At 41.3% G+C, this 26,022-nt stretch overlaps 1 protein-coding gene across 1 annotated transcript in view; it reads left to right on the forward strand.

Moving 5' to 3' along the window:
* Window positions 1-2,206: 2,206 nt before the first annotated feature.
* Window positions 2,207-26,022, forward strand: part of C9 (complement C9) — a 30,431-nt gene continuing 6,615 nt past the window's right edge. The window contains exons 1-8 of the mRNA XM_074994309.1: window positions 2,207-2,412; window positions 7,149-7,266; window positions 9,794-9,941; window positions 13,678-13,825; window positions 18,822-18,960; window positions 20,124-20,333; window positions 24,002-24,242; window positions 25,224-25,352. Coding sequence (XP_074850410.1) covers window positions 2,336-2,412; window positions 7,149-7,266; window positions 9,794-9,941; window positions 13,678-13,825; window positions 18,822-18,960; window positions 20,124-20,333; window positions 24,002-24,242; window positions 25,224-25,352 — 1,210 coding nt within the window. The 5' untranslated portion in view covers window positions 2,207-2,335. The remainder of the gene's footprint in view (window positions 2,413-7,148; window positions 7,267-9,793; window positions 9,942-13,677; window positions 13,826-18,821; window positions 18,961-20,123; window positions 20,334-24,001; window positions 24,243-25,223; window positions 25,353-26,022) is intronic.

The raw sequence follows: 26,022 nt of genomic DNA on the forward strand, positions 1-26,022 counted from the left end.
ACAAAGGCCATGCAATTTTTCAATAGAAACTTTAAACTGGACTAGTGGGTACATACAGGGCCAAGAGCATCTATTTCATCTATAGGACTTGATCCCTCTAGTTACTCCACTAACAGGTGAGTGGACCATAAGGAAAAGAGCCAAAGGTTACATGCTCCAGTCACACCCCCAAATTAAGCTACTGCACTCAGGCCTTGCCTACACTAGTCCCCTCCTTCAAAGGGGGCATGATGATCAGCTTGATGAGGAGGCTAATGAGATGCAGTGCAGCACCTCATTAGCATAGTGACCCCCCCCAGGAACTTTGAAGTTAACTTCAAAGTGCTGACAGGTGCTATAGCCATGGATGCTAGAAGTGCACACCCCCTCTGAAGTCAGCAGCTTCAATGTTCCTCAGCCATTATGCTTATGAGGTGCTGCATATGCATTGCAGTGCCTCATTAGCCACCTGCTCAGCCTGACTACCCTGCCCCCTTCAAAGGAGGGAGTTAGTGTAGGCAAGCCATCAGTGTAATAAATTTGTCATTGGATGTCATGTACCCACCCTGAGTACAGCAATGCTACAAGCAGCTACCCTCTCCAAGAATGAGTTAACAGTGGAAACTTTGACAAAGGTAGTCAGTCCAAAATAGCCACCTGTGCACAACACAAGCCTGGAGTAACACTTGAGCAGTTGGTGCCATATTTAGATAATTGGGCAGTCTGGTGATGGTATCCTATGCCCTCTAGATAAACCAGGTCTGTGTGACAAGTGTTTGAAATCCAGAACAGTTCTGACCTATCCTTCAGTAGCTTAATGAAGTTTACAAAGAAACTTAACTTGGAGTCTTTGAAGCATGACTTGAGGGCTTCAGTTGTTCATCCCAAGTTAGGGACCTATTGGAGGGGTGGGTGAGGTTCTGTAGCTTGGAACCTAAAACAGGCCAGATTTAGATCACAAGGGTCCCTGCTCCCCTTAATTTGAGTAAATATAAATCCTTGGGGTTTGCAGGCAAATCTCCCACCCTGCAAAGTGTTTGCAGAACAGATATGTAAACAGACAACTTCTGGACTAATTCCTATGGTAGTATCCAGTGGAAACTTACATGCACTCTGTCCTAGAGCAAAAGAGCTTTAATCCTTACCTAATTGATCAGAAGGGGAACATCTGCTTGGGAAATACTAGAGCAGAAAACAAGTCTTTCTCACCATGCTTGCAGTGAACTCTGAAGCACATGGTTTCCCAAACTGGAGGTGGTGAAGCAGTTCTAGGGGATATGAAGCAACCCACCCTTCCCATCATTCCCCCAACTCCAAAAAAGAGCCAGCCTTTCCTTTCTGCTCTCAGCCCTTGCCATTTTATGTGGGTGACCTAGAGCAGCTGCTATAAAAAACAGGTAGCTAGCAAAGGCCCACATGGAGCTAGCTGCTTCCTGCAAAGGTGAGTGGGGTGGGGAAAGAGAAGGGGGGGTTGGAGTTAGATGAGGGGCTGGCAGTGCCTGGCTTTGCGGGAGGGGAGGCACTTGGGTGGGTGGCTCATGGGCACCTGGCCCATGCTCAGGCAGGCAACTCAGGTGGCTGGTCCTGGCAGCACCAGGGCTCAGGCACCTGATCCTGGGAGAGCTGGGGTTTGGGTGCCTGGCTGTGGCAGGTGGCTTGGGCAGCTGGTCCCAGCAGTGTGGGCGGCTTCAGTGTCTGGCCTGGCAGCACAGGGGCTCAGGTGGGTGACTAAGGTGACTGGCCCACAGCTGGTAGGCAGGCTGCTGTTCTCAGCAGCATGGGGGCTTGGGCGGCTGGCCCTGGGAGTGCCGGGGCTTGGGTCAGCAGCTGGCTCTGGCAGTGCTGGGTTAGGCAAGTGGGCAGCTTAGGCTGCACCAGGCATCTACAAGATGGGACCTGTGCTATTAGCCTGGATGTTCCATAGCTGGTCTCCTGGGGTTTCCCAACTTATGAAGAAAATGCAGCAGCTACTTTCACATTAAATTCATTTGTTTCTGCTGTTAAATTACATTTTTATTAAATTTTTAGGCCAAGAAAAACTTACTTTTAATTTTAACATTTTTATATCAAGATTTTGTATTTATTTTAAATTACTAATTGAACTTTTTGCTAAAAGGGGGGTTGGATGATGGTGAAGAAGAGGTGTGGGGGTGAGGGCTTCTGAAAAATCAAAAGGGGGGCCTGATGCTGTAAAGTTTGGGAACTGCTGCTGAGGCATGTACCGTAAGTCAACATTAGCCATGCCCATCATTGGCTTGCTCTGTGGGCGTTGCCTTTTCTGTGTCATTTATTAAGAGAACAACAATTCTAAACCCAGTCCCAGCAGTTTCTTCCATTTAGCTAAAAATCTAGAACTATGCACCCTATCTTGCAACTTACATATGCACTATGCATTTTAGAAGCAACTACATTGGCTTCAGGAGGGATGAGAAGGTAATCACCTTTCACTTTTTTTCTTGGCTCTTACATTACCCAGAACAAAGTAAAATGTATGTTCATCTTCAGGGCTCCTTTTTTTCTTATAACCTTGAAAGTTTCTTGTTACGTTTCTAAAATGCCACTTGATAGTACCAGTTTCAGACTACTTGGATTTTGTATTACATCTGTCTGGTATGTTCAGACATATATGGGTAAAAGGTGTCAGCAGTTATATTTGTGGATGCAATTATCTTAGCTCCAGTTTTATTATAAATGCTGTGCTAAAGTATTATCTGGTTTGTTGCTTCTTTTGCCAGACAGATTTCTCCATGAAAAACTCAATCACTTTTCTAGTTATGGGGCTACAGATTACTGACATTTCTAAGATCCTAGTCTATACTCCATTCTCTGAAGCCAGCTCTCAGTAGTGAGTTATTGCCGTGTTGTAGTGATTAGCTCTCGAGAGCTGTGCTAGTTACACGGCATTTCCATGAAGAGATGCAAAAAGACACATTTCACCACCAGCAGCAGAGTCCTGCCAACTCAATACTCCTAAAGTAAAATTGTAAGAATTACCAAACTGAATTAGTCCAGTACCTTGTCTCTGGTGCTTTGGAAGAAGGTAAGAACGCTGCAGTAAGCAGAAACAAGACAACTAAAGCTGGGAAAACTTTTTAGGTGGGACACAAAAACACGCCAAGAAACCTGAAGAGTTAAAAAGGAAAAATTTTGACTTCCTAGTCTAAACAAAACATAGAGTCAGTGTTTTGATTTCAAATTTGGCCAATTAAAAATAAACATACACCCAGGGGGTAGCTCGCTCTTGAAGTAGCTGAACTGAAATAGAAACTAATTTAGATTAGACGCTTTAAAATAAAACAACTTTTTTGGTTTTTTGAGTTTGGGTGTTGTGCTTGTGTTTTCAATGGGAAAATGTTTAAAAATGGTCTGGGTTTGAATCTCTCTATTTTCTTTTGCTTGCTTTCTTCTTGGCTCCTAATTAAAGATGGAATTGACTCAGCTCTAAGCATAATGCACCCATAGTAGTTTTGACACTGACTGCCTAAAAGACACTGGTTTAAATCCTGAGCTATGAGGTTTAACATCCAGTCTAAAAAGTTTAGTGACTTCATATTCTTAAGATTCAAAAGGGATGGAAGAACCAAGAACAATTTGTTAGTTTGGGGAGTTCTGGACTCAAGTTCTATGATTTTAGATATGTTATATGGAAAATATTTCCTCTTTTTTTAACGATCCACATTTGAATTGCCATGACTGTCCACTTGTTTTTATGTTGTGAGACAAGAACTGAGGTTTCTAATCTGTTGTCTAAACTTTTATAATGCCTCATCTTATCTGACTCCTTGCTATTGTTAATAGTCCTGATCTTCTTTCCTTGTAAGTGTTTAAGGTGCTTCATTTGTTTTTCCCCTTTCCAAATCACCTGAAGTTCTGCAATTATATATTCAGAGTTGGTATTACCAATCATGAATACAGGCAAACCTTCTCAAGCCTTAAATTCAGATCCTCATGGTCCTTTGCACGTTGCTTAACTCAATCATCAAGCCAAATTCCTTGCTTCACTTCGTCAATTTCATAACTCTGTATTAAGATAGCCCAAAGCACATCTTATAACTTAAAATTATAGTGTTAGCCAATAACAGATCACTAACATAACCAGGGTGTTTCCGGTACACAAATGAGATTCTGCCAGTGTTATACAACCTCAGGGTACAGGAAAAGTGCAATCAAGTTTCTGTTGGGAAATTCACCCTGTGTTCTCCTCTTCCCCCTACTGCAGAAATTGTCATCTAGCCAGAGCACACTGGTTTTCTGTTTCTGTAATCAGGAGCAGCTCTATCCGCAATACCCTTGATTAACAGATACGCTCCAGATCAGTATCTGTTTGTGGGTCCCAGAGGCAAAGCTTTGATGTGGAGCCCAACTCCTCTAGGGTTCAGGAATGTTCTGGGTTCAGTCACATCCATGTAAGCTATATTTTCAAAGTACTCGCTTTGGAGAATGAAGCAGCCATCTGGGAGGTCCCTTTGGAGCAGAAGTTACAGGGCATATTTATTCAGCATTTGTCTTTGAAGTCTTTGCTCCCTGCTGCCACACTCAGCAGCATTCTGGATGGCAGTGCTGCTTTCAACTCCTTCCTGTTCAAATGGGGCACATTCAGTTGCCTGACTCAGCTCTGTGCCAGTTAGCAGTAGTTCAGTGATTTTAATAGCAGGATGACAAGCATGTCCCCTTCCCTAATCGCAATGCTTCTCATGCAGCTGTCACTCCAACCTCACAGAGAAACAGGGAATGTTGGTTGCTTCTTTTGAAGCCATCTTTTTTATTTTATTTTTTTATAATAAGGATGCAGCAGAACACAAGAGTTGCATACAGAGACGATGGTGGCTGACCAAGCAGGGGCTTGCTAGAGGTCATGAAATCATTTCCAGAGAGTTCGTTAAGCTCACACACACTGCAAACTCCAAACAAAAGTGTCACAAATCCACACTGTCAGGTCTGTGTCTTGGCAGGTAAATGGTCCTTTGAAGTAACTCCTTTCAGTGTACTGGAGTGTGAAGAGGCTCAGCTCCTCCGGGCTGAGCAGGCGAACTACTGCCCAACTCTGACCTGGTCATGTTACTAAACGTCAGGCAGCCATAAATGCTGTTTGTCACTACTTTTACAAAAAACCTGCTGCTCTCTGCCTGCCCGCAGTATTTGCTTTCACAGGAGAGCTCTCTCCCAGACAAAGCACTGTTTACACATGCTATGGCAAGACCTTTTTTTTCCCTGCAGAGAAAGGCAGGGGGAAGCTCTTGGCTGTTAGAGGCTAGGCATGAATGTCCTGGCCATTGGCAGTTCTACTGTCTATTGTGGGTCTTCATGTGTGTCGTAGACTCTGGTCAGTTCATTAATGACTCCAGTTTCTAACCAAATACCTCACCCCTACCACTTACACTCAGTACATGGGAATGAGAAGCACATAGGAAAACTGAGGTATGCACATGAATTATAAAGATTACCACAATTCTTACATGGTCACTACAGGTTTCTAGCAAGCCAGGTGACTTCTGTGCTATGTGATGAGGGGATAGGGTGCCTAACTTGGAAATACAATTAGACACAAGACAGGTGAAGTCATGCCTTTCTATTGAGGCTGGCAGTAACAAAAATGCATAGTCAAGTTCCAAATTATGGTCAATGCCAAGGGTCACAAGGCATAATCCAAGTCAATCTAAGGTCAAAGCCAGAAATTCAGGAGCAAGAAGCAAAAATGGCTGTAGCAGCTAGAGGAGATCCATACTGTTGTTGCCTGGATACTTCCTGGAATACCCCTTGGGCTTGTATAGGGCAGGGAGCTGATCAGAAGCTTTGAGGCTGCTGTCTTTCAAACCTTTGAGGTGGAACTTCCCATGGGCTCTGTCCATGGCAGGTCATGGTTGGCAGTGCACAAGCTGGTTACAGCTGCTGCTGCGTAGCATCCTGGAGATAGCAGCTGCTTAGTAGTTTTTAAAGAGCTGAGTTCTCAACCTTGAGGTCTCACACAAAGGACAGCAGCTGCACACTGATTGATGGCAGGGCACTTGAAGGATTTCCTGAGCTAGCCAAGGTGAGCAGGCCTTCCAAAAGGTGACGTTGCATCCTTGAACTACTTAGGATTAAAGAGATGCAGTCGGTCAATTTAAGGCCCAAGGTACTTGTAAAAGAGTATTTGCTGGCTTTTTCCATAGACAGATCATAAAACCAATGAGAACCAGAAAGATTAATTGAGTTTGTGTTGATAGTTAACCAAATAAGGTCATCTTAAAAACATTGGCCCAAATTTTCAAAAGTGACCAGTTATTCTGGGTGCCTCTGTTTTTGGTATCCAAATTGAGACATCTTGAAGGAGCCCAGTGAGGCTGGAAAAGTTTTGGGCATTAGGGTGCCACCCCGTCTGCCACTAACCATCCTCTGTCTGCCCCTCTCACTACCCCATAGAACTGGGACTTGCAGCTGTGACCTTGCATGCATGGCCAGTGGCCGGGATACTGCAGCCAATTGCAGAACCTTGCATGAGTGGCCAGAAGCGGAGACCTCAGGTGAGGGGCTGACAGCTGAGCAAGATCCACAGCTGAACAGTGCCGAGGTTGGCAAAAGCAGCTCACCTGGCTGCCAAGATCCTGAGTGGTCAGGGTACAGGGTTGGTAGCTTAGACTCCAAGGAGGCAGGGCTGGGATGCTCCAAACTTGTGAGTGCTGCAGCACTTCCCACACCTACAAAGGAGCCTGTTTTTTCAGAAATTGTTGTGCACCAACTCCATATACAGTGAAGCCTTTCATGTTACTTCTAGCTGGGCACCCAAAATCACCCATCATGTTTGAGCATGTAGGCTTTTAATTCTGCTTTTGCCAAATCTTGGAGCTTATGGACATCATGGACTGGAATGTAATAACATCTGTTGTTGTTTCACTACTTTCCCTGCCCTGCAGCTCAGCATGACCTACCCAAGACTGAATTTGGGTGCATCCAAGACAGAGAGAGAAAAATGTGGGGCTCATCAACCAACCCTTCTTTGAAGTTAAATATTTGAAAAACGTAAAATGCCCTCTGCTCTTCCCTTTTAACCTGGTGGAGAGGTTAAATGCCAACGATTGCTGTGCAAGTGACCTAGGACATAGCTAAAGGGCATTAGTTTTTAAACCATTAACCAATGTTTCAAAACTTATGCTTGGTTTTAGCCAACTGATATTGGTTTTGTTTGATAGCTCTTCAAAGAAAATTTTGCATAGGAGAACAAGGGACCCGAATGCTTCACCACCAATAGACTGTAAGCTCAGCCCATGGAGCCAGTGGGGATCATGTGACCCATGCTCAGGTCTAAGGGTAAGTCCTACAAGTAAATATTTTTATTCTAAAACATGGTTTCCCAAACTGGGGGGTGTGAGGCGACCGAGAGCCCCCTCCCATCATTCCCCCCACCCAAAGAAAAAGCTGGCCTTTGCTTCCAGGTCCCAGCCCCTGCCATTTTACATGGGCAACCCAACGCAGACACTATAAAAAGCAGGCAGCTTGTGAAGACCCACATGGAGCTGGCTGCCTTCTGCAAAGGGGAGTGAGTGTGGGTTGGGGAAGGGAGAGGAGAAGGATGGGGTTAGATGGGGGCTGGGGGTGCCTGCTTGTGGGATGGGAGGGGCTTGGGCAAGGGGGCTCACAGGACTCAAGCAGCCAGCCTACGGGGCTCATGGGGCTGGGCAGCTGGCCCTGGCATTGCAGGGCTTGGGCAGCTCAGGTTGGTGGGCAGGTGGCTGGCCCCAGCAGTGCAGGGCTCAGTTAGCTTGGACACGTGGCTCTGGCAGCACAGGGCTCAGGAGGGTGGGCAGCTGGAACAGGCAGCTCTGGTGGCTGGCACGAGGCTCAGGCAGCTGGACAGCTGGGGCTGCACCAGGCAACCACAAGGGGCCAAGAAAAACTATTTGTACTCATTTTTAATTTCAAATAACATTTTTATTACAAGGTTTTGTGTTTATTTTAAAGTATGAATTAATTTTTTTGGTAAAAAGAGAGTTGGATTATGGTAAAGAAGAGGTTGGGGGGGCATGAGGATTTCTCAAAAAATCAAAAGGGGGGTGTGATGCCAAAAAAATTGAGGAACAATGTTCTAAAATGACACCAGTATTACTCACTGACATTTAACCTTAAAAGTTTCCCTTTTTAGTGAAGAACGCTAGATTCTTTCCCAACACTCTGATGTAATGACTCCAAGATGTTTTAACTGTTTTATGCAAAAGAGAACAGACTGCTACGTAAAAGAAACAGAACAGAAGATTTTGCTGGAAATATCCAGCTTTGGCCTTTTTTTTTCTTTCTTTTGTTCAGTTCCATGAAATAAAGCAAAAAAAATTTTTTTGACTGAAACAGGCTTCTCTTTCATTTTTATGAGCGCTTTTTAAATGACTTTTTTATACCGTTTTTGTTCTTATGGAAAATGACACAAACTAAAATCACCACTCACAAACATTTCAGGCCTAGCACCACTGCTAGTGTCAATTTGTATATGCATGTCAAGAGCTAGTTATAACCAAGAGTGCCACCTACTGGAATAGTAACAGACTGGAATGTGTAGTGGTATTCACAAGTAGTAGGATCCATGAAGTATTATTCTTATGTATGGCAAGTGACTTCCTGAATCCGGATCTTGACAAAGACTTTAAGACATAGATTCTTTGCTAATTGTTTTCAGCCCTAACATCTGAGGGCTGTGGGTATGAAATTAATGAACAAAAGGTAAACTCTCCTAAGCCCAGAGTAGTGTTTGCGTAAAATTTGGGAGTTTCTTTGTAGAAAAAAGACTGGGTTCCATGTAGATAATATACTATGGTCCAGTTCTGTATGAAGTCTAAGACACAAAAATAAAGCAAAATAAAATAAAATAAAGTAAAATTTTATGAGCTTCTTAAAAATTTGAAGGAGACAAAATAAGTGAGGTAATGGCTTTTATTGGATGAGTTTCTATTGGTAGAAGCTACAAAATTTCAAGCTACACAGAGCTATTCTGCAGAAATTGGTATTAGATATTGAAAATTCCTACAACAGTGTCCAGATTTCTGGGTCCTTAGTGTTGCAAACCGGCATAGTTTCACTGATATTAGTAAATTTATGCTGATTGATATTAGCTGAAAATTTGGCAATAATTTGAAATATTTTATTCAGAATCAGTACTTCGATTGCTGTCAGTGTAACCTACAAACACAAATTACAGCATTATTTAATAAAAAATAATTATTAGTGAATAACTGATTTTTCAGTTCTCTGGCTGAAAGAGAAACAAAAAGTTTCCATTTGGGTTAACCCAAAACGGTTTTTGGTTTTTTGTTGGTTTTGTTTGTTTGTTTTTTTAATCAATGTAAAGCTGCAAAATACTTTGGTCAACCCAAATCTGCATTTTTGTAAAAAAAATAAAGTCAGACTAAAATTCCATCCAGCTGTAACAAGGAAACCTGAGTGGTGCTCTTCCTCTCTGAACGACTTTGTGCGTGACCTTAGGGAAGTGATTTGACCTATCTGTCTCTGAATGTCCACTTCTGTGATTTCTTTTTAAAGTAGAACAATACACAAGTGTGACTTGTAGACTATTTTGAGATTCCGTAAAAGATGGTGCATGAATGTAAAGTATTATTTTATTGTTAGTAGGGCTTGGCAAAATGCGTTCAATTTCATAATGTTGTCAAAATTTCCAATTTTGAGATTAAGGGACAAAAAGGAAAAACTGATTAAAATTTCCACAAAATATTTTTCATGGTTTTCTACCAATCAGCTTGTGGAAAAATCTCTAATTTGGATGAAATTTCAAAAGTCTGATAAAGAAAATTTCCAACTGTTTTTGTTTTGCTTTATTGTTGTCTCTTTGTAGTTTCGCTCTAGAAGTGTTCTGCAATTTGGACAGTTTGGTGGGAAACGGTGCCTGGAACCATTGGGAGACACACAGAGCTGTAAAACCAACATAGCCTGTCCAGAAGAGCAAGAAATTGATTGCGGAGCTGACTTTAAATGTGATTCAGGTAGGCATTGCCTTCATACCAGGTTAATTAATTATAGCTTCAGTTCCGCAAAGCCTGCAAGCATCTACTTCAATGTTTCCCGATTTTATTTGGTCAGAGAACCCTGTTAAACTCAAAAGAATTCTGCAGAACTCCATTCCCAGGCTGTACCCCCACAACCTCCCAAACCCACCCCCATCTCCAGGCTTTACCTGACTCAGCTCCCAAATCTGCCACCCTACTCCCAAGCTTTACACACACGCCCTATCCTGTAAACCTGTCCCCTGCCCTGTCTCTAGGATTAACCTGCCTCAGCCCCAAACCAGCCTCTGGGACTAACCCATCCTATCCATGGTGCTGGTTGGGGACCCTAAGCTGCACATGCACCCAGCAGAAGGAAGGGTGGCGTGGTGTTGTTCTGCTGGCAGGGGTGAGCTGAGCCATGCCCACTGGAGGGATGTGACCACTCTGGTATCAGAGCGAGTGAGGGGCTCTCTGCAGCTCCCTGCCCTGTTGCTGCTGAAATAATGAAACTAAATTCAATTGGTTTAAAGTCTGGATCCCTCCCACCTCCCTGCCGGCCGTTAAACCAATTAAATTGAGTTCTACTGTTTCAGCAGTGGCAGGGCAGGGAGCCCCGGAGCAGTCAGCTATTGTAATGGAATTTTCTCCCAGAACCCTTATTTTTACTTCATGGAACACCATTTGGGAAACACTGATCTATTTAATTTTCAGCACGTGTTCAAATCACTAGATTTAAATACGTGCTTAAATAGATTTAAACATGTGCTTAAAGTTAAGTACATGCTTAGGTGCTTTGCTGAATATGGGTGGTGCATTGAATGAGACCCTGAATAGGTAGGTTTCCATTACTTAGCTGTTCTGTGTAGTCTGTGCTGAAAAGTTGCCTATTCTGTAAGTTTCGTTTCTTCCAGCTTCCATTTCTGCTCTATGAAAAAGCAGCAGAAAGCTGTGTTCCGTCTAAGCTGAGCACTTGGGTAGCTGTCCAGGAGCGATTCAGGTGCTTCCCTCCAGCTGATTAGCAGAGCAACCCCAGCCACCCACAGTGGAGAGCATGTGTTTCTGTTCTCAGTGCAAATCCACACACTGGCTCCTCCACAGGAATTTGTGGAGGGAGGTTTGCTTTTATTTGTAAATGTGGACCACACACGCTTCTCCCCTCCTGCCCCCTGCTCACACACACACACAGTGGGCCCTGCCCTTCTCTCCCCAGCAGTTCTGCAGCTGTCCCTCTTCCCCACCCCTCTCCATCTGGCTCTGCTTTGCTCCCCCCAGTGTCCCTGCCCATGCACACCAAGACCCCTATGGCCCTCTCCCTGCCCTGTGAGCCAGAATCCTGGCTGCTGTGCATGTGGGGCTCTCCTAGCTGCCCACCCCACCCCCCAGCCCCATGTGTACATCAGGGATCTCCAGATGGCGCATAGGGCAGGGGATCAGTGTTCCCACTAAGACTGTCCATTGTTGGACAGGTTGAATTTTCTCTTGAGCAGGTTAAAATTTCTTACATGCGACACCATTACTGGGATAACAGGTGGATGTACACCACCAGTACGAACAAAAAACTAGCTATAAATATATACGATAAACAGTTCATAGGAGTGGAAGAAAATATATTAAAATAGGACATAATTAACAAGAAGCAATGCTTACCATGTTTATTTACTCTGAAATCAAATTAAAAGAAAATGAGCGTTACTCTCCAAGTACCTGTATTATCATCCTTACTAACAGCTCAAGCTAGTGAATGCACCAACATGCATATTATCCACACACAGCTCACCTCTAAGATGCTAAACAAATCTACGAGTCAATTAGAAATACTCAGGAAAAAATTATGAGGTGGTGTGTGAGAGGCTCAGAGCAAGGACTGGGGCTGTGGGGGAGCAGGAATCAGGGTTTGGGTACATGAGGTGCTCAGGGACTGGAGTGTGTAGGGGGTGCGGAAGTTAGGGCAGGGTGCTGGGGACATGAAAGTACAGGAATCAGGGTTGGGATGCATGAGGGGCTCAAGACAGGGGGCTATAATTGCGGGGATGCAGAAGTTAGGGCAATGTGCTGGGGAGATCCAGGATGTGCAGGATTGAGGGTTGCGGGATGTCGGGGGTTCCAGGCAAGGGCTGGAGCATATGAGGGGCCCAGAGCAAGGCATCAGGATTCATGAGGGGTTCAGGGGGGGTGGGGTGGGGTGGGGTGGTACCAGAGCCAGGGTTGGGGGCTAGGACCGGGAGTTAGGGATAGCGTGTTGGGGGTGGTGAGGATGACCCTGGAGCTGGGTTAGCTTACCTGGTCACTCACTTTAGATCAGGGTGTTCATATGAAGAATTTATTTTAAAAAACAGTTTGACAATCCAAGCATTTAAGGCTAAAGCTGAATACTCACATCATGTACCTAAATAGCTATGAGAAGATTTTTAGAGATGTGATTTTTAGAAACTTCAGCCACCAACTAATGAAATATTTAAAGCAAATTTTAAACTATGGTCCTATGGACATAAATACACAACTGTTCTTGTCAGTAAATTCACAGCTAACTCATGCCTGTTAAATGCTTTTAATTACCACTTAATGTCTCTTTCCCAGGTTCTGTGTAATGCTAACGTGTCTGAGAAGCTGGAAAGGTTTTCACTGAGCTTTCAGGAACCACCAGAATAAGAATAGGAAGAGGGGACAGGTTGGGCACTGAGACCCAGGAGAGGCATTACCTCCCATTGTCTCTAATACCTGGCACCCTGCCTTGCATGGAGGGGTTGCACCTGTAGCTGGTAGGAGGGTGTATGTTCCCACCCTTCACACACTCCCTGTGTATGGGCCTGACATGTGCCTCAGTGCACACAACAAGATTTAGAAATGGGTCTGTCCCACGAAAGCTCACCTAATAAATTATTTTGTCTGTCTTTTAAGTACTTTTGGTGGATGGAAAAGAGTACAGAGAACACTGGTGGAAAGGTGATATTTAGGTGTGGAAGGCCAGGTGACATAAGCAGTCTGTAGAAATCTAATGTCAAACTTGGTTAGAATTCAGGAAAAATTACAAAACTCCATGGCTTTATTTTACATGGGGCCAAAGATAAGTCAATCTCCCCAAGACACATTTTAGTAATACTACCCAGATATTAGCTAGCACTTTACAGTCTAGTTAACTGACATCAGTAGACTGCATCTTCTTATGTTAGAGCTGAAATTAAATTTTTAAATCGTATAGAGACCATTTATCGTCCCTAAACTCCTGAAGTAAAATCCTCACTTCATTGACGTTAATGTCAATACTCCCAATGATTTCTATGAAGTCAGGATTTCTCCCCTTGCTTGCATATCAGAAAGAACACAGATTATTAAAGTACGTGCTCCCATTTGTTGTCCATTGAAGCAACCAAAAATTATGACTTTGCTGATACCAGCCTATAAGAACTAAAGTTTTCCTGCACACTCATACTAGATCTAGATTTGCGGTATTTTCTTAAAAAAATTAATAAATAAATCAAATCATAATTCTCTATGAATGTCAGAAATCCTTTGCCATTTAATTTCCTGTGCTCGCCAATTAAAAATTATTGACAAGTTTAAAGGTATTTTCCCACATTTAGAGGAATGTGGAATTAAGTATTTACCTTCCTCTGGCTGAAATGAAAATGCCTTCTGTGAAGAAGATCCCAGTGAGGAACGCATTTGGGTTTATGATGTAAAGCCCTTGTTTAAAAAAGGATTAGCAATATTGAGTTCTTCATTCTTTGCTTAGGTCGATGTATAAAGAGGAGGCTTGTGTGTAACGTGGACAATGACTGTGGAGACTCTTCTGATGAAAGTGACTGTCAGAGAGAGCCCAAATCACCATGTCGCGATCCAGACATTGAAGTGTCAGAGATTGGACTGACTGCTGGAAGAGGGTATTTGATGAAAAACCACAGTTAAAGGGAAACACCCTGGTTCAGTACCTATGGGGCATCCAAGATAGGAGACATGCACCCAGATGATCAGGCCGAAAGATTCTATTCATGATCTATTAACCTTTTCTGTGACCCTGGGCAAAATCCTTAACCTCTGTTTCCTTTTTGTTTTGTTTGTTTGTTTGTTTTAATCTGGGTTTAATAATAATTAATACTGCCCTGAGAGCAGGGAAAAAGGACTTTAAGTGTCACTTGTAGTAGTAGGCATCCTTCAGTCTGCATAGACTATGGATCGCGCCCTTTATAGTTTCAATTGAGGACTTCATTTACAGCGTGCTGAATAGTCAGAGAGGTAGCTGCATTAGTCTGTATCTTAACAAACAAAAAAGCAGTCATGTAGCCCTTTAAAAACTAACAATAGTGATCTTTCACGTGGCAGACCCCCTTGTTCGGATCTGGAGGTGGTGCTGCATTGGAACTAGTGCTGAAAGTGAATTGGCAGGATGATTATATAACAGAGAGATGCAAACAAAAAAATTGAAATGAAAACTGACAAAACAGGTACATAGGACAAAAGGGGGTGGGGGCGAAGGCAGGGCGGAGGAAGAAGAAAATTACTTACTGCAAGTGTCTATTAAGTTAAGTGACTTGCCCAAGATCACTACGAATATCAATGATGGGGAAGCTGTCTTTGTAATGTGTAAGGTAATTGCTATCTCTGTTGAAGCCAAGTAGCAAAGTATTGAATTTGAATATATACTCAAGTTCCAGATGTTTCTCTTTGTTTCTCTTGTCACTGTTACATTAACCCACTTTTGCTTCAGGGAAGGCAACTGAAGGTACTTTAACAATGTCTTGCAAGAGAAAGCACCATAATCATTAGATTTGGGCTGTACTTCCTGGAGCGTGACCAGAGAATCTCCTCTTTCCTATCCCTAGTCCAGCAAGTGACCACTACCTTCCACTCCTAGTGTAGCCCCACTGCTGTGACTATATTCACATTCCTCCAAGCACAAGCTCTGCACTGGAGTACAGTAGTCAATTGATGGACCTCAAGCAAAATCTAGGCCACTGCATGCTTTCAAATTGACCCCAAAATCTTTGTCACTGTTTTTTACTGCTTTTGCTAAAGTCTGAACCTTGATTATACCTTGAGCCAGAAATTTGGACCATCACCAAAAAACAATTGACCACTCTTGCTGTATACCATGCACTGTGTCCCAGAGCATGTAAGGTTTAGTCATTCTGGGCCTCATGAAAAGGACATACCACTGGTGCTGTGTTGTGTAACATGATTTGAGGGAGTAGTGCTCAGGAGATTACAGGAAGGAGATGGATGCAATGTTGAGAATCTGCCTGTCCAGCCTTTCCCTCCAGCCTAGTCTAGAAATATTTATAGTATGGATTTGGTTGGGAGTTTTTTAAATCACTATTGTACTTATAGCAGCTTCTCAAACCATTCTTCCTTATTGTATTACTAAAGCAATATCTGAAAAATGAGAAACATATCCAAATTTTTTAAATCAAAAGGCTGTATCTATACAAATTGTACCCTCCATTGCTACTGTTACTGCCTCTCAGACAATGAGTTTACATTTATAGTGGGTTTTTATTAAACATCTTATGGACTACAGAATCCCCAGAGCTTCATTGGTTACACCAATGTTTTTCATCTTCATTTCTTTGCATATATTTACCTTTGCTTTCCCACCTTCCAGGTAGTCATAGGTTTGTTGGTTGATTTGGGTATTGGATTGGGGATTTTTTCCTCTTTTGGTGTGGGGTTTTGTGGAGAGGTGGGGAAGGACCTGTAATTTATCTACAAACTAAATTAGAAATCAGTAGCGTAAATAGGAATAGGCAAAAGTATCATCATGTTGCCGCTCCACCTTGTGTTTGGCTTTATAGAATTTCCATGTAATCTATGTCTAAGAAATAATCTAAAATTGGTAAATGAAGGGTTAATAACAGAAAAAAATGTAAAAAATGATTTTTGAAATTCCCAGAAGTATGCTACGTGCTTTATAGTCTTAGTGTTATTACAGTTATGGTTAAAACTCTGTTAGCCAACATATTGGGAGAATGGGGGTTGCCAGTTAATCATAATATTCCTATTAACTCAGAGAGATAACAAGGAGCCTTCTGACACCTTATGGACTAACAGATTTATTTGGGCATATGATTTTGTGGGTAAAAACCACTGTGTCTGATGAAATAAGTGCATCTGATGAAGAAGGTTTTACTCACAAAAGTTTATGACCAAATAAATCTGTTAGGGCTTGTCTACACAGCAAAGTTATTTCAGAATAATGTCCACTATTCCAAAATAACTTTGCAAACATCTACACAGCAAAACCGCTACTTCGAAATAGCGTATGGCTTATTTTGAGTTCCATAAACCTCATTCTATGAGGAATGGTGCATATTCCAAAATAGATATTTTGGAACAGGGGCTGTATTGACAGGGAATAGGAGCTATTTCAAAATAAGAGGCCTATCCCTGGAGCCTTAAATGTGATTCAGTGTCCAAGCAGTGTGGACACTCTAATTTGAAATAGCTGAGTGCTATTTTGATGCGTATTTTATATGTAGATGCATTATTTCAAAATAAGGTATTCCAGAAAATCTCTTCCAGAATAGCTTATTCTGAAATAATGCTGCTCTGTGAACTTTAACATGCCACAGGACTCCTTTGTTTTCGCAGACTAACACAGCTACCCCTCAGAGACTAAGGCTCTGGCCACACTTGGCCAAAACTTCAAAATGGCCATGTTAACGGCCAAATCAAAGAATAGTAATGAGACGCTGAAATGAATATTCAGCGCCTCATTAGCATGCCACCAGCCGCGGCACTTTGAAAGTGCCACTTTCAAACATGTGCAGCTCGGCTACACAGGGATCCTTTTCGAAAGGACCCCACACATTTTGAAATCCCCTTATTCCTCTCGGCTGAGGGTTCAGCTAAGGGGATTTTGAAATGTGCAGGGTCCTTTCAAAAAGGACCCCCCATGTAGCCGAGCCACATGCATTTGAAAGCGGCACTTTAGAAGCATTGCAGCCAGCAGCATGCTAATGAGGCACTGAATATTCATTTCAGTGCCTCAATAGTATTTTTCGATTTGGCCATTAGCATGGCCATTTTGAAGTTTTGGCTAAGTGTGACCACAGCATAAGAGTTATAGTTAGCAATGGAAAATACCAATTTTCAAAGAATTAGAATGCAATAAAATGAATGAAGTATAAAATAGTATCCAGGTACTCCCCCAAGCCAATAGTAACACTGCACTGCAGAGTGCTTGGTTTTCTGAAATGCCAGGGTGTATACTGGTGATGTTTTCTGTACAGTAGATGATCTTATCCCACTACATAGCTCTGTGAGCAGTGCATGGTGAACACTCCGATCACTAAACCACACTTATCACTAAAACCATACTGAATATAGTCCATCTTTGATTCAGAAGGCATTTCAGGACCTTGCACTGCTGCAGGGTCATCATTATCAGAATCGACTATTACTGTAAGTATGGAAGGTGTAGGACATTGGACTGAATCTGTAATGACCCTCTGACATACCTTGGAAACTGTGTTTTGGATTAAATCCCTGATACCAGCTTGCTTAGTTGTTTTATGATGCTTTGAATAATGTGCTGACCAATATATTAATCCTGGTTTCTTAGACAGAAGATTTGTATTGGAAGATATCAGAAATACCAAGTAATAGAACTTTTCAACTGATGAAATGCTCAATAGCACAGTTTTTCCTTGCTAGCTCTCCTATGAGGAAAATATTAGCTGTATAGTAGCAATTTTCATTGTTCTATTGAATTATAGTTACTTGCTAAGTTCACCAGTGTGCACGGTGCTGAACAGAGCACACATATTGTGACAACCTCTAACCCAGAGAATTTACATCTAGAAGGCAGACGTGGAGAAGCAAATCCCGGTGCGTGATCACACAGAAAGGAACTCTTTTAGGTGTATTTTCTTTGTACACGTGTGATTTTCTCACATTCAAGTTTCATCGATCTGGTGGGAAGGTGAATCTGTTAACTTTGTGTTCACTATTATTTTAATTGCTTTTCCTCCAATCCAGACCATGGTAGTGCCCTAGCACTAACTCATCAGGAGAGAGTCTAAGATATCATTAGCTGTATATTCCTCCTTAGGGCTAAATGTCTTCTGTATATGCTTGATATTGCAATATGTAGTAATGCACAGCATAATAGTGAGCATTAGAAGCAACCCAACAAAAGGTGCATTGGAAGAAATCTCCTTATTTTGAGTTCATAAAGATGGCTAACTATGAATAGCTATTTAAGAAATAGGTCTTTTGTAGAGGGTTCCTTTCCTTCCAAAGTTTCCCAACATATTCAATTTTATTAATACTAATCACTTATACACTCTGGAACTTTTCATCGACAAACTTCAAAGTGCTTTACAAGGGACATATCATTCTCCCCATTTTACAAATGGGAAAACTGAAGCCCCAAGAAGTGACTTGCCTCGTGTCACTGAGCAATCCCAGTGGCAGAGCTAGGACTCGAATGCTACACTCCCATATACAAGCATAGCATCCTATCCATTAGAACATACTGCTGCCTAGTTAATCTTTTGATTTATACTTTCAAAGATTCCATCCTAAATTCCTGGGACCCCTTAGCAATCTTTATAAACAAATGTAACTTACAAAACACACAAAAACTTGTAGCACCACAGAATCCAGTAACTTCTGAGGTGAACTGGGATAGTACATTGACTCAGAGCAAAACAAGATGGCAAACCTTCCACGCTTGTGGAAAAGCCCCAAGGGATCTTTAACATTAGTGCTAAAGAACAGGAACTCCTGCTTTTAAATTGCAACAGGATTGTTTTCTGTTGGCTGTCTTGTAATTTTTACATTGTGTGGCTTTTCTAGTTCAGAGTATCATTTCCTACAGGCTAACAGTGCTTACACCATCTTTTTGGAGTTTAAAACACATCTTTATTTTCCTTGTAGAATCAACATTCTAGGGATGCAGCCAATGGCAAGCCCATTTCAAAATGAGTATTACAATGGTCTGTGTGACAGAGTGCGTGATGGGAATACCAGGACATACTACCGCAAGCCATGGAACGTCGCTGTTATCAATTATGATGTAAGTCACTTTGACATTTTTCAGCTAAAAACTGAAATTCTTTCATTTGGAAATGCTGGCATGGTGCCTCATATGAGTTGTGGGTCACATGCTCCTGCTCCCACTTTCCTATATAGACCAGACTCCCTGATTAGAGTATAACACCCCTGATGCACCACTAGTCTCCCCTCATGATGAGGTTGTTGCATTGTGAGGGTTTGTGGCCATGATGCATCACAAGTAGACTTCTAAGGATTTGATTTTTTATCAATAAATGTTGATAAATATCAATTTCACAGTACCTGCACAAGCTAACTAAAATATTACCATTAATAATTCAAATTTATCAATAGGAAAGTAAGAAAAATGCTATTTGAAATCTTAAGAGCTTGATTGACAGCTATTTACTTAGTGTATTTTGAAATGTGACAATTTGTGATTTAACAGTTACAAAGCATTACCTTTCTGAAATCCATATCTATTATTAAATAATGATATGACCACCATAATTTCCTGCAAATGTGAAAATTTAAGTAGATAAAATTGATGAAAACCTATTCTTTTGTGTAACTGTGATAGTTAAGTGAATAAAAATAGCAAATGCTAAAATATAAATACTGATATTATCCATGACAATTATAAACAATAGGGATGTGGCCAGGCTGAGGACCTAGATCATAGAAGAGAACAAAATGACAGCTGCCATGAGGAACCATAGCATTACAACCAACCCCAAATGTATTGAATTTCAAACATTTACGTGTTTTGCAGTAAAAGAGTCTTTTTACAAACCAAACTTCATTTTGTTAAAAACCCAATTGTCCACCACAAACCAGTTTCAATGAACATTGTTTTTTTTTTAAACTGGAGCTCCTATTAAGAAGTTACTTATTTTGAAATAACAATGCTACTGTACAAACAAACTTTTCTGTTTCCCATGTATTGAATGTTGTTCTGTTTCTTGGAGGTTGTGTCTAAATCCTAAATACTGTAAATCCTGAGACCCTCATTTACTATGTGCCCCTCACCACCTGTTTTATATAGATTGTTTTTTCACACCATTAGTGATGATCTGATTATAAAACATGTAGTTTTAGTGTCTTTTCATTACGTAAGTTTCAAGTGATTGTGGTTTTCCTAAATAGATTATATGTTTTTATCTATTCTGGTCTTTTTTTCCTAAGACAAGAGCAGACACACGATTCACAACAGAGGCCTACAATGATCGTCTGACAGTGATAAAAGAGGTTTCTCAACAAAAAGAACAACATTTTTCCGCTTCTTTGTCATTCAAATACACACAAACCGAAGACAAATCTATAAATGCCTCTGCTGGCCTCCAGTATTCAAAGAAGGAAGGTATAAATACTCTTATACAGTCCTCCAAAGAAAGGGTAAGTTCAGTGGCATAAAACATTTGATGTAGTAATTTCATAGGACCTGAAATTAGCATAGAAATATTAATCTTCCAAACTGTTCAGGATGCCTCTTGCTTTCCTTGCGCCATATATGAGGGACTGGCAAAATATTGGCAATGAAAAGATTAAAGTTTTTATTTCAGGAGTTGCCAAAATACAACCTATTCCATCACCTTAGTCTCCATTATGGATTGAGGCTTCCAGAAACCAAAGATTTCAGCATGTAAAGACCTACCTTTATGATTTACAGATGTGATCTATTCTGTTGGATGCAAATAAGCCTTTAGTAACAAATAACAATGAAGGCCCAGGTTGGCAAAGCTTAAGTTAATATCCCCAGGGTCAGATCTTCAGGGACTGACATTTATTGAGCAGCACATCTCAGAGGACACAGGTCACAGAGGACTGCTATAAGTTTCATCAGTTGGAAAAACTCCAAAGAGTCCATCCCACAGATGAGAATCTCCAGAGTCTAAGAGCAATCCAGCAACTCACCTTTTTCCTCGGCCATTCACTATGCCAAGGCCTCAGGGGTAGAAAGGTGGCAGGTACATCAGCTTTAAGTCACCAAGGGACTACTCCAGAAACCAAAGGTATGCATTTTATTGCTTTGTCCATAGCACATTGCCTCTCAAGCTTGCTTTAAGTCTGTTTTGCACTGGCAAAGTGATTACAAAGAAGGTGGAGTTAATGGGGATGAGGATCTGACTGCAAAATTTGGCCCCATATAAGGGTTTGTTTCTGCTTGCATTCCATATCAAGAAATAAATATGAGATGTTCCTATCTGAATGAAGTTTCAGCCTAAAATAGCTTATCTAACCAGTAAGTTAAAAGAAGACACTCAAAAATGCAGGGCTAGTAGTACACACTTCACAAAAAGTCAGACCAATCATTAAAATAGTACTGAAAGGCAAGATATACCATTAAAGGAAGCCATTGTGTAACAATCCCTTGGTCAAGTTGTGAATGAGGGGAATGAACCCAGCAGGTATAGATCTAAAAGCATTAGGAACACCCATACATGAGAGGCAGTAGCAGACGAATAAACATCTTTAGGTGGTTTAGGTATAAGAGGGACTGAGGGGGACGCCTCACTCTGTTTTTATAGGGAACAACTGGCTGAGACTGTCCTATCATTAGGGTGTACATTCTTTTAATAAATAATTGTTATTTGCTTTCTTCAGCTTATGCAATAATAAGTGAAAAATGTAAAAATAATGATATACCACTGAGAAAAAGAACTGATCAATGGGGAAGGAGAGCCTGGATCTCTAAAAGAGGTTGGCAATAGGATATAGATTGGAAAGCTGGGTGGTGGCTAGAATAAGAACAGCTGATTAAGGATCTGTAAAGCTGCTAGGTATTTGGCTATTTAAACATTATGGCTATGTCTACACTAGAAGCATCTGTCGACAGATTGCTGATACATATATATATATATATATATATATATATATATATATGCGTCGAATTTGAATTTCTTCAATTAGACGCAAACTCTTAAGTTATTAATAGAATGGCCCACTCCATTAAAATGTAGACTAACTGGTTTGTGGATCTTGTGGTTTGCGTCTTATTGAAGAAGAATTTTCAGTCTGCTTTAGAAAGAGAAGCTGCTGAGCTCTCTTTCATATTCAAATTCGACACATTAACACGTGGTTTGAACTGGGATGCAAATTTTCTGGGACACTATAGGGGCTCTTTGCCACACTTGACTTAATCTAATTCTTGACTCTCCCCTCCCCCCCCCCGCCCCTCTGCTCTCTGATTTGCTCACCTTGATAATTTTTTTCTGATTTGTTAACTTTAATTACTGTTTTTGGTTCTCTGTGCCTTAAATATTGAGTCTGTTCTGGTCTGGCTATGGTCTGAAGAAGTGGGTCTGTCCCACAAAAGCTCATCTAATAAATTATTTTGTTAGTCTTTAAAGTGCTACTTGACTGCTTTTTTGTTTTGATAGTATATAGACTAGCACAGCTCCCCCTCTGTTACTATTCAATACTGCACTGTAATCTATTTGATTATATGGCTATGCACCACTGCCCTCCCTTGGAGGAGGTCTGCAAATGTCCATGACTTACATCTGAAGAAGTGGGTCTGTGCCACAAAAGCTCGTCACTGTATAAATCATCTTGAATAGTAAGAGAGAGGAAGCCGTGCTAGTCTATACACTATCAAAACAAAAAGCAGTCAAGTAGCACTTTAAAGACGAGCAAAATGGTTTATTAGGTGAGCTTTTGTGGGACAGACCCACTGAAGAAGTGGGTCTGTCCCACGAAAGCTCACCTAATAAACCATTTTGCTCGTCTTTAAAGTGCTGCTTGACTGCTTTTTGTTTTGATATAAATCATCTTGTTAGTCTTTAGAGTACTACATTTCTGCTGCTTTGTTTTGTTGGAGTACAGACTAACACGGCTACCTCTCTGTTACTATGACTTACATTGGTCATTAATAGCTGGGTCACAAGGTACATTAACTCTTCACATTACTGAATGCTAATGAAAAGAATCTTTTTATTCCAGGTCCTTTAGGTCTGCTTTTCATGAGCAGGCACTTCTGATTTCTACTCCCCAAACCACAGGTTGGCAGTCTGATCTGCATGCTAATGGGAGGCTGGAAGTAGCACCGTACAGTTGGGTAAAATAGAACTTGGCCAAGATTTCCAAAAATTGGAGCCTAAAATTCAGCATCCGAGTTCATATTTAGATTCCTAAATAAGTAGCCAGAGTTTCAAGAGTGCTGAGCCACCAGCAAGCTCCCACTGATGACAGTGGGATAATCCTTCCTGGCTGCTAAGTATTTGAAAATGAAGTCTGTTATTTAGTAGCATAGGGATTAATGCCCCAGTAGTTTGGGCATTAGCCAGAGAACTGGGTTCAAATCCCTGTTCTGCTACACACTTTGAGTCCCTTAGTCTTCCTGTTGTCATCTCTTAAATACAGGTAAGAGTAGTACCTTGTTTGATTTGCATGTAGTATGACATTTATTTCAAGTGGAGAGTGGCACTCATATGACTTACACTGTTTTGCATAGTGGGAACCCTGCTCATTTGTTTTCATCATATGAGTTTTTGAAATAGAGCTACACCCTTCATTCTGACCTCTCTAGATTAGCAGGGCACTTCCAAAAAAGGAAGATTCTAATCCTGTTGCTATTGTGGGCTATGGCAAATTTCCAATTGATTTCTGTGGGTGGAGGTACAGTTTTCCTGAGGTTAGGAAGTGAAGAGTTGTGCAAACGTGGGCGGGAGAACCTTTAAGTTATCCCATCTTCTTGTTACTTGGGGTTGGAAGGGATAGCTTAGTAGTTAGAGCACTGCCGTTCTAAACCTAGGATCGTGCATTCACTTTTTGATAGGGCCTTGCAAGGTTCTGGGGCAGGTTCGGTTTAAAAGAAAAACCTGTCAGGGATGATGATGGGTCCTGCTGCGAGTGCAGGGAACTGTAATTGATGACCTCTTGAGCTCCCTTCCAGTTCTATGAGATATATGTATGTCTACTTCTACAGATTAAGTTTTACGGAACTTCTTATTCTATCTAAACAAGCTTGTCTGTGTCCCAAAACACTGGGTTATCCTGTACAACATTTGAAAGTTCTGTATTTTATTTTGAATAAAACATGTCTGTTTGCACCTTTTTTACAGGAACAATCCTATTTGTATGTCAAAGGAAAAGTACAACTGGGAAGATTCCTAATGCGAAGTCGTGATATCCAGATCACAGATACTTTCCTTGAAGATCTGAAGTATCTACCTGCTGAATATGAAAAAGGGGAATATTTCAAGTTTCTAGAAATGTATGGAACTCATTATGCTTCATCTGGGATCGTAGGAGGAAAATACCAACTTGTGTATGTCTTGGATAATTTTGCCATGCGTTCAAAAGGTATACATGTTGCTGCTCTTCCTATAGTTCACAGATCAACAAATAGGGCCTGATCGTGCAATGAAATGTTTGGCAACACAATGTGCAGAGCCTGACTGAAGTCAGGGAGACTCCATGCAGGTACAAGTCTGCTCATGTTGTGTACCTCATTGTAAGATAGGAGCCTTGGTCACTTGTTTTCAAAATTAAAGTCCTGGGCCAAACATTAATCTCAGTTACACCAAAGTCATGTCATTGATATCCATGGAGTTACTCTAGAATTCTACCAATGTAAGTGAAATCAGAATCTGGCTCCTTAATTTGAAGACTATATTTTACAACAAGCTGACTGGAAGTCAGGCATCTGTAAAATTATTTTATTTAAAAACTATTCAAGGTACTAGCAGTGGCTTATGACCATGTGGTCATAGAAGTTCCCAAAGTGGCCTAATGCTAGTGGAGCCACAAAAGCCACTTAGTGACCAGAGGAGGTAACTTGTCAGTTGATCTTTGTATTCATCATTTAAATCGGTAGTCAAATCAAGAACCTTGTTAAAGGCATATGATGCAGTTGTCTGTATTGGACCTGCTTTTACAGCCTTGCAGGGGATTCGGTGATACAACAAATACAAAAAGAAAAGAGATGTGAGTGAGAGAGAGACAATCCCCAGAGGAAAGGGGGAAGAATCATCCCTCAAAGGGCTACAAGAGAACATTACTTTTCAAGGAGTTCCGAGTAGAGTGAGTGTACTAGAGTTTTCCCAGACACTGTGCAGCCCACCAATAGGCCAAAATGCCAGAGGCAAACTGCAAAAAATTTGTAACTTGTTAGAGGAAGTGGGCGTGAAAAATAGAGGAAAGCTGAAGGCAGCAAATTTTTGCAACACTCCTGAAACTTGACTTCCAAGAAATGTATAATCACATTCATTTTTCTTAGTTTCCTGTTTCTAAGACCAAGTAAGCGTTTTCCCCTAATGATCTCCAAATTAATTGCTTTTACAGAACTAACACTAGAAGATGTAAAGGAATGTCTTGGTTATAATTTAGATATCCATGCAGGAATCTCAAAACTGCATTTCCAAGGTGGTATAAAAGGTAATAAATGTGAAGACATCAAAGTGAGATCAAATTGTAAGTATATATTGAGTTTATGACTGATCAAAAAGAAAAATTATTTTGCTTAAAGAAAGAGGATGTTGATTTCTCTCCCTTCTTTTAAGAGCAATTAAATGTTTAGGCTAACATGGTTAACAAAAGACTAAGGAAGCAAAATTCATTGCCAGGCACAGGACACTCAAGAGTTGCAAGCTTCCCTGCACTGCTCTGTACCTGCAACTCAAGTCTTAGGCTGTCTAACCTTTCATAGAACCCTAGAACTGGAAGGGACTTCAACAGGTGATCAAGTCCATTTCCCTGCCTTCTTGGCAGGACCAAACACCACCTAGACAATCCCTGATAGGTGTCTGTCTAACATGCTCTTCAATAACTCCAGTGATGGAGATTCCACAACCTCACTAGGTAACTTATTCCAGTGTTTAACTATCCTGACAGTTAGGAAGTTTTTCCTAATGTCTTATCTAAACCTCCCTTGCTGCTGTTTAAGCCCATTGCTCCTTCTCCTATCCTCAGCGGTCAAGGAGAACAATTTTTCTCACTCCTCCTTGTTCACCCTCTTTGAGGCACTTGAAAACCACTATCCTTTGTCCTTTCCTTGTAACACTCAGATGATATAATTGCACTTATTTAATAATATTTGTAATACTCATTTCTGCGACATCTGGTGAACCTATCTGTCCATCTG

This window comes from Carettochelys insculpta, chromosome 5, assembly GCF_033958435.1.
Source record: "Carettochelys insculpta isolate YL-2023 chromosome 5, ASM3395843v1, whole genome shotgun sequence".
Classification (NCBI taxonomy): Eukaryota; Metazoa; Chordata; order Testudines; family Carettochelyidae; genus Carettochelys; species Carettochelys insculpta.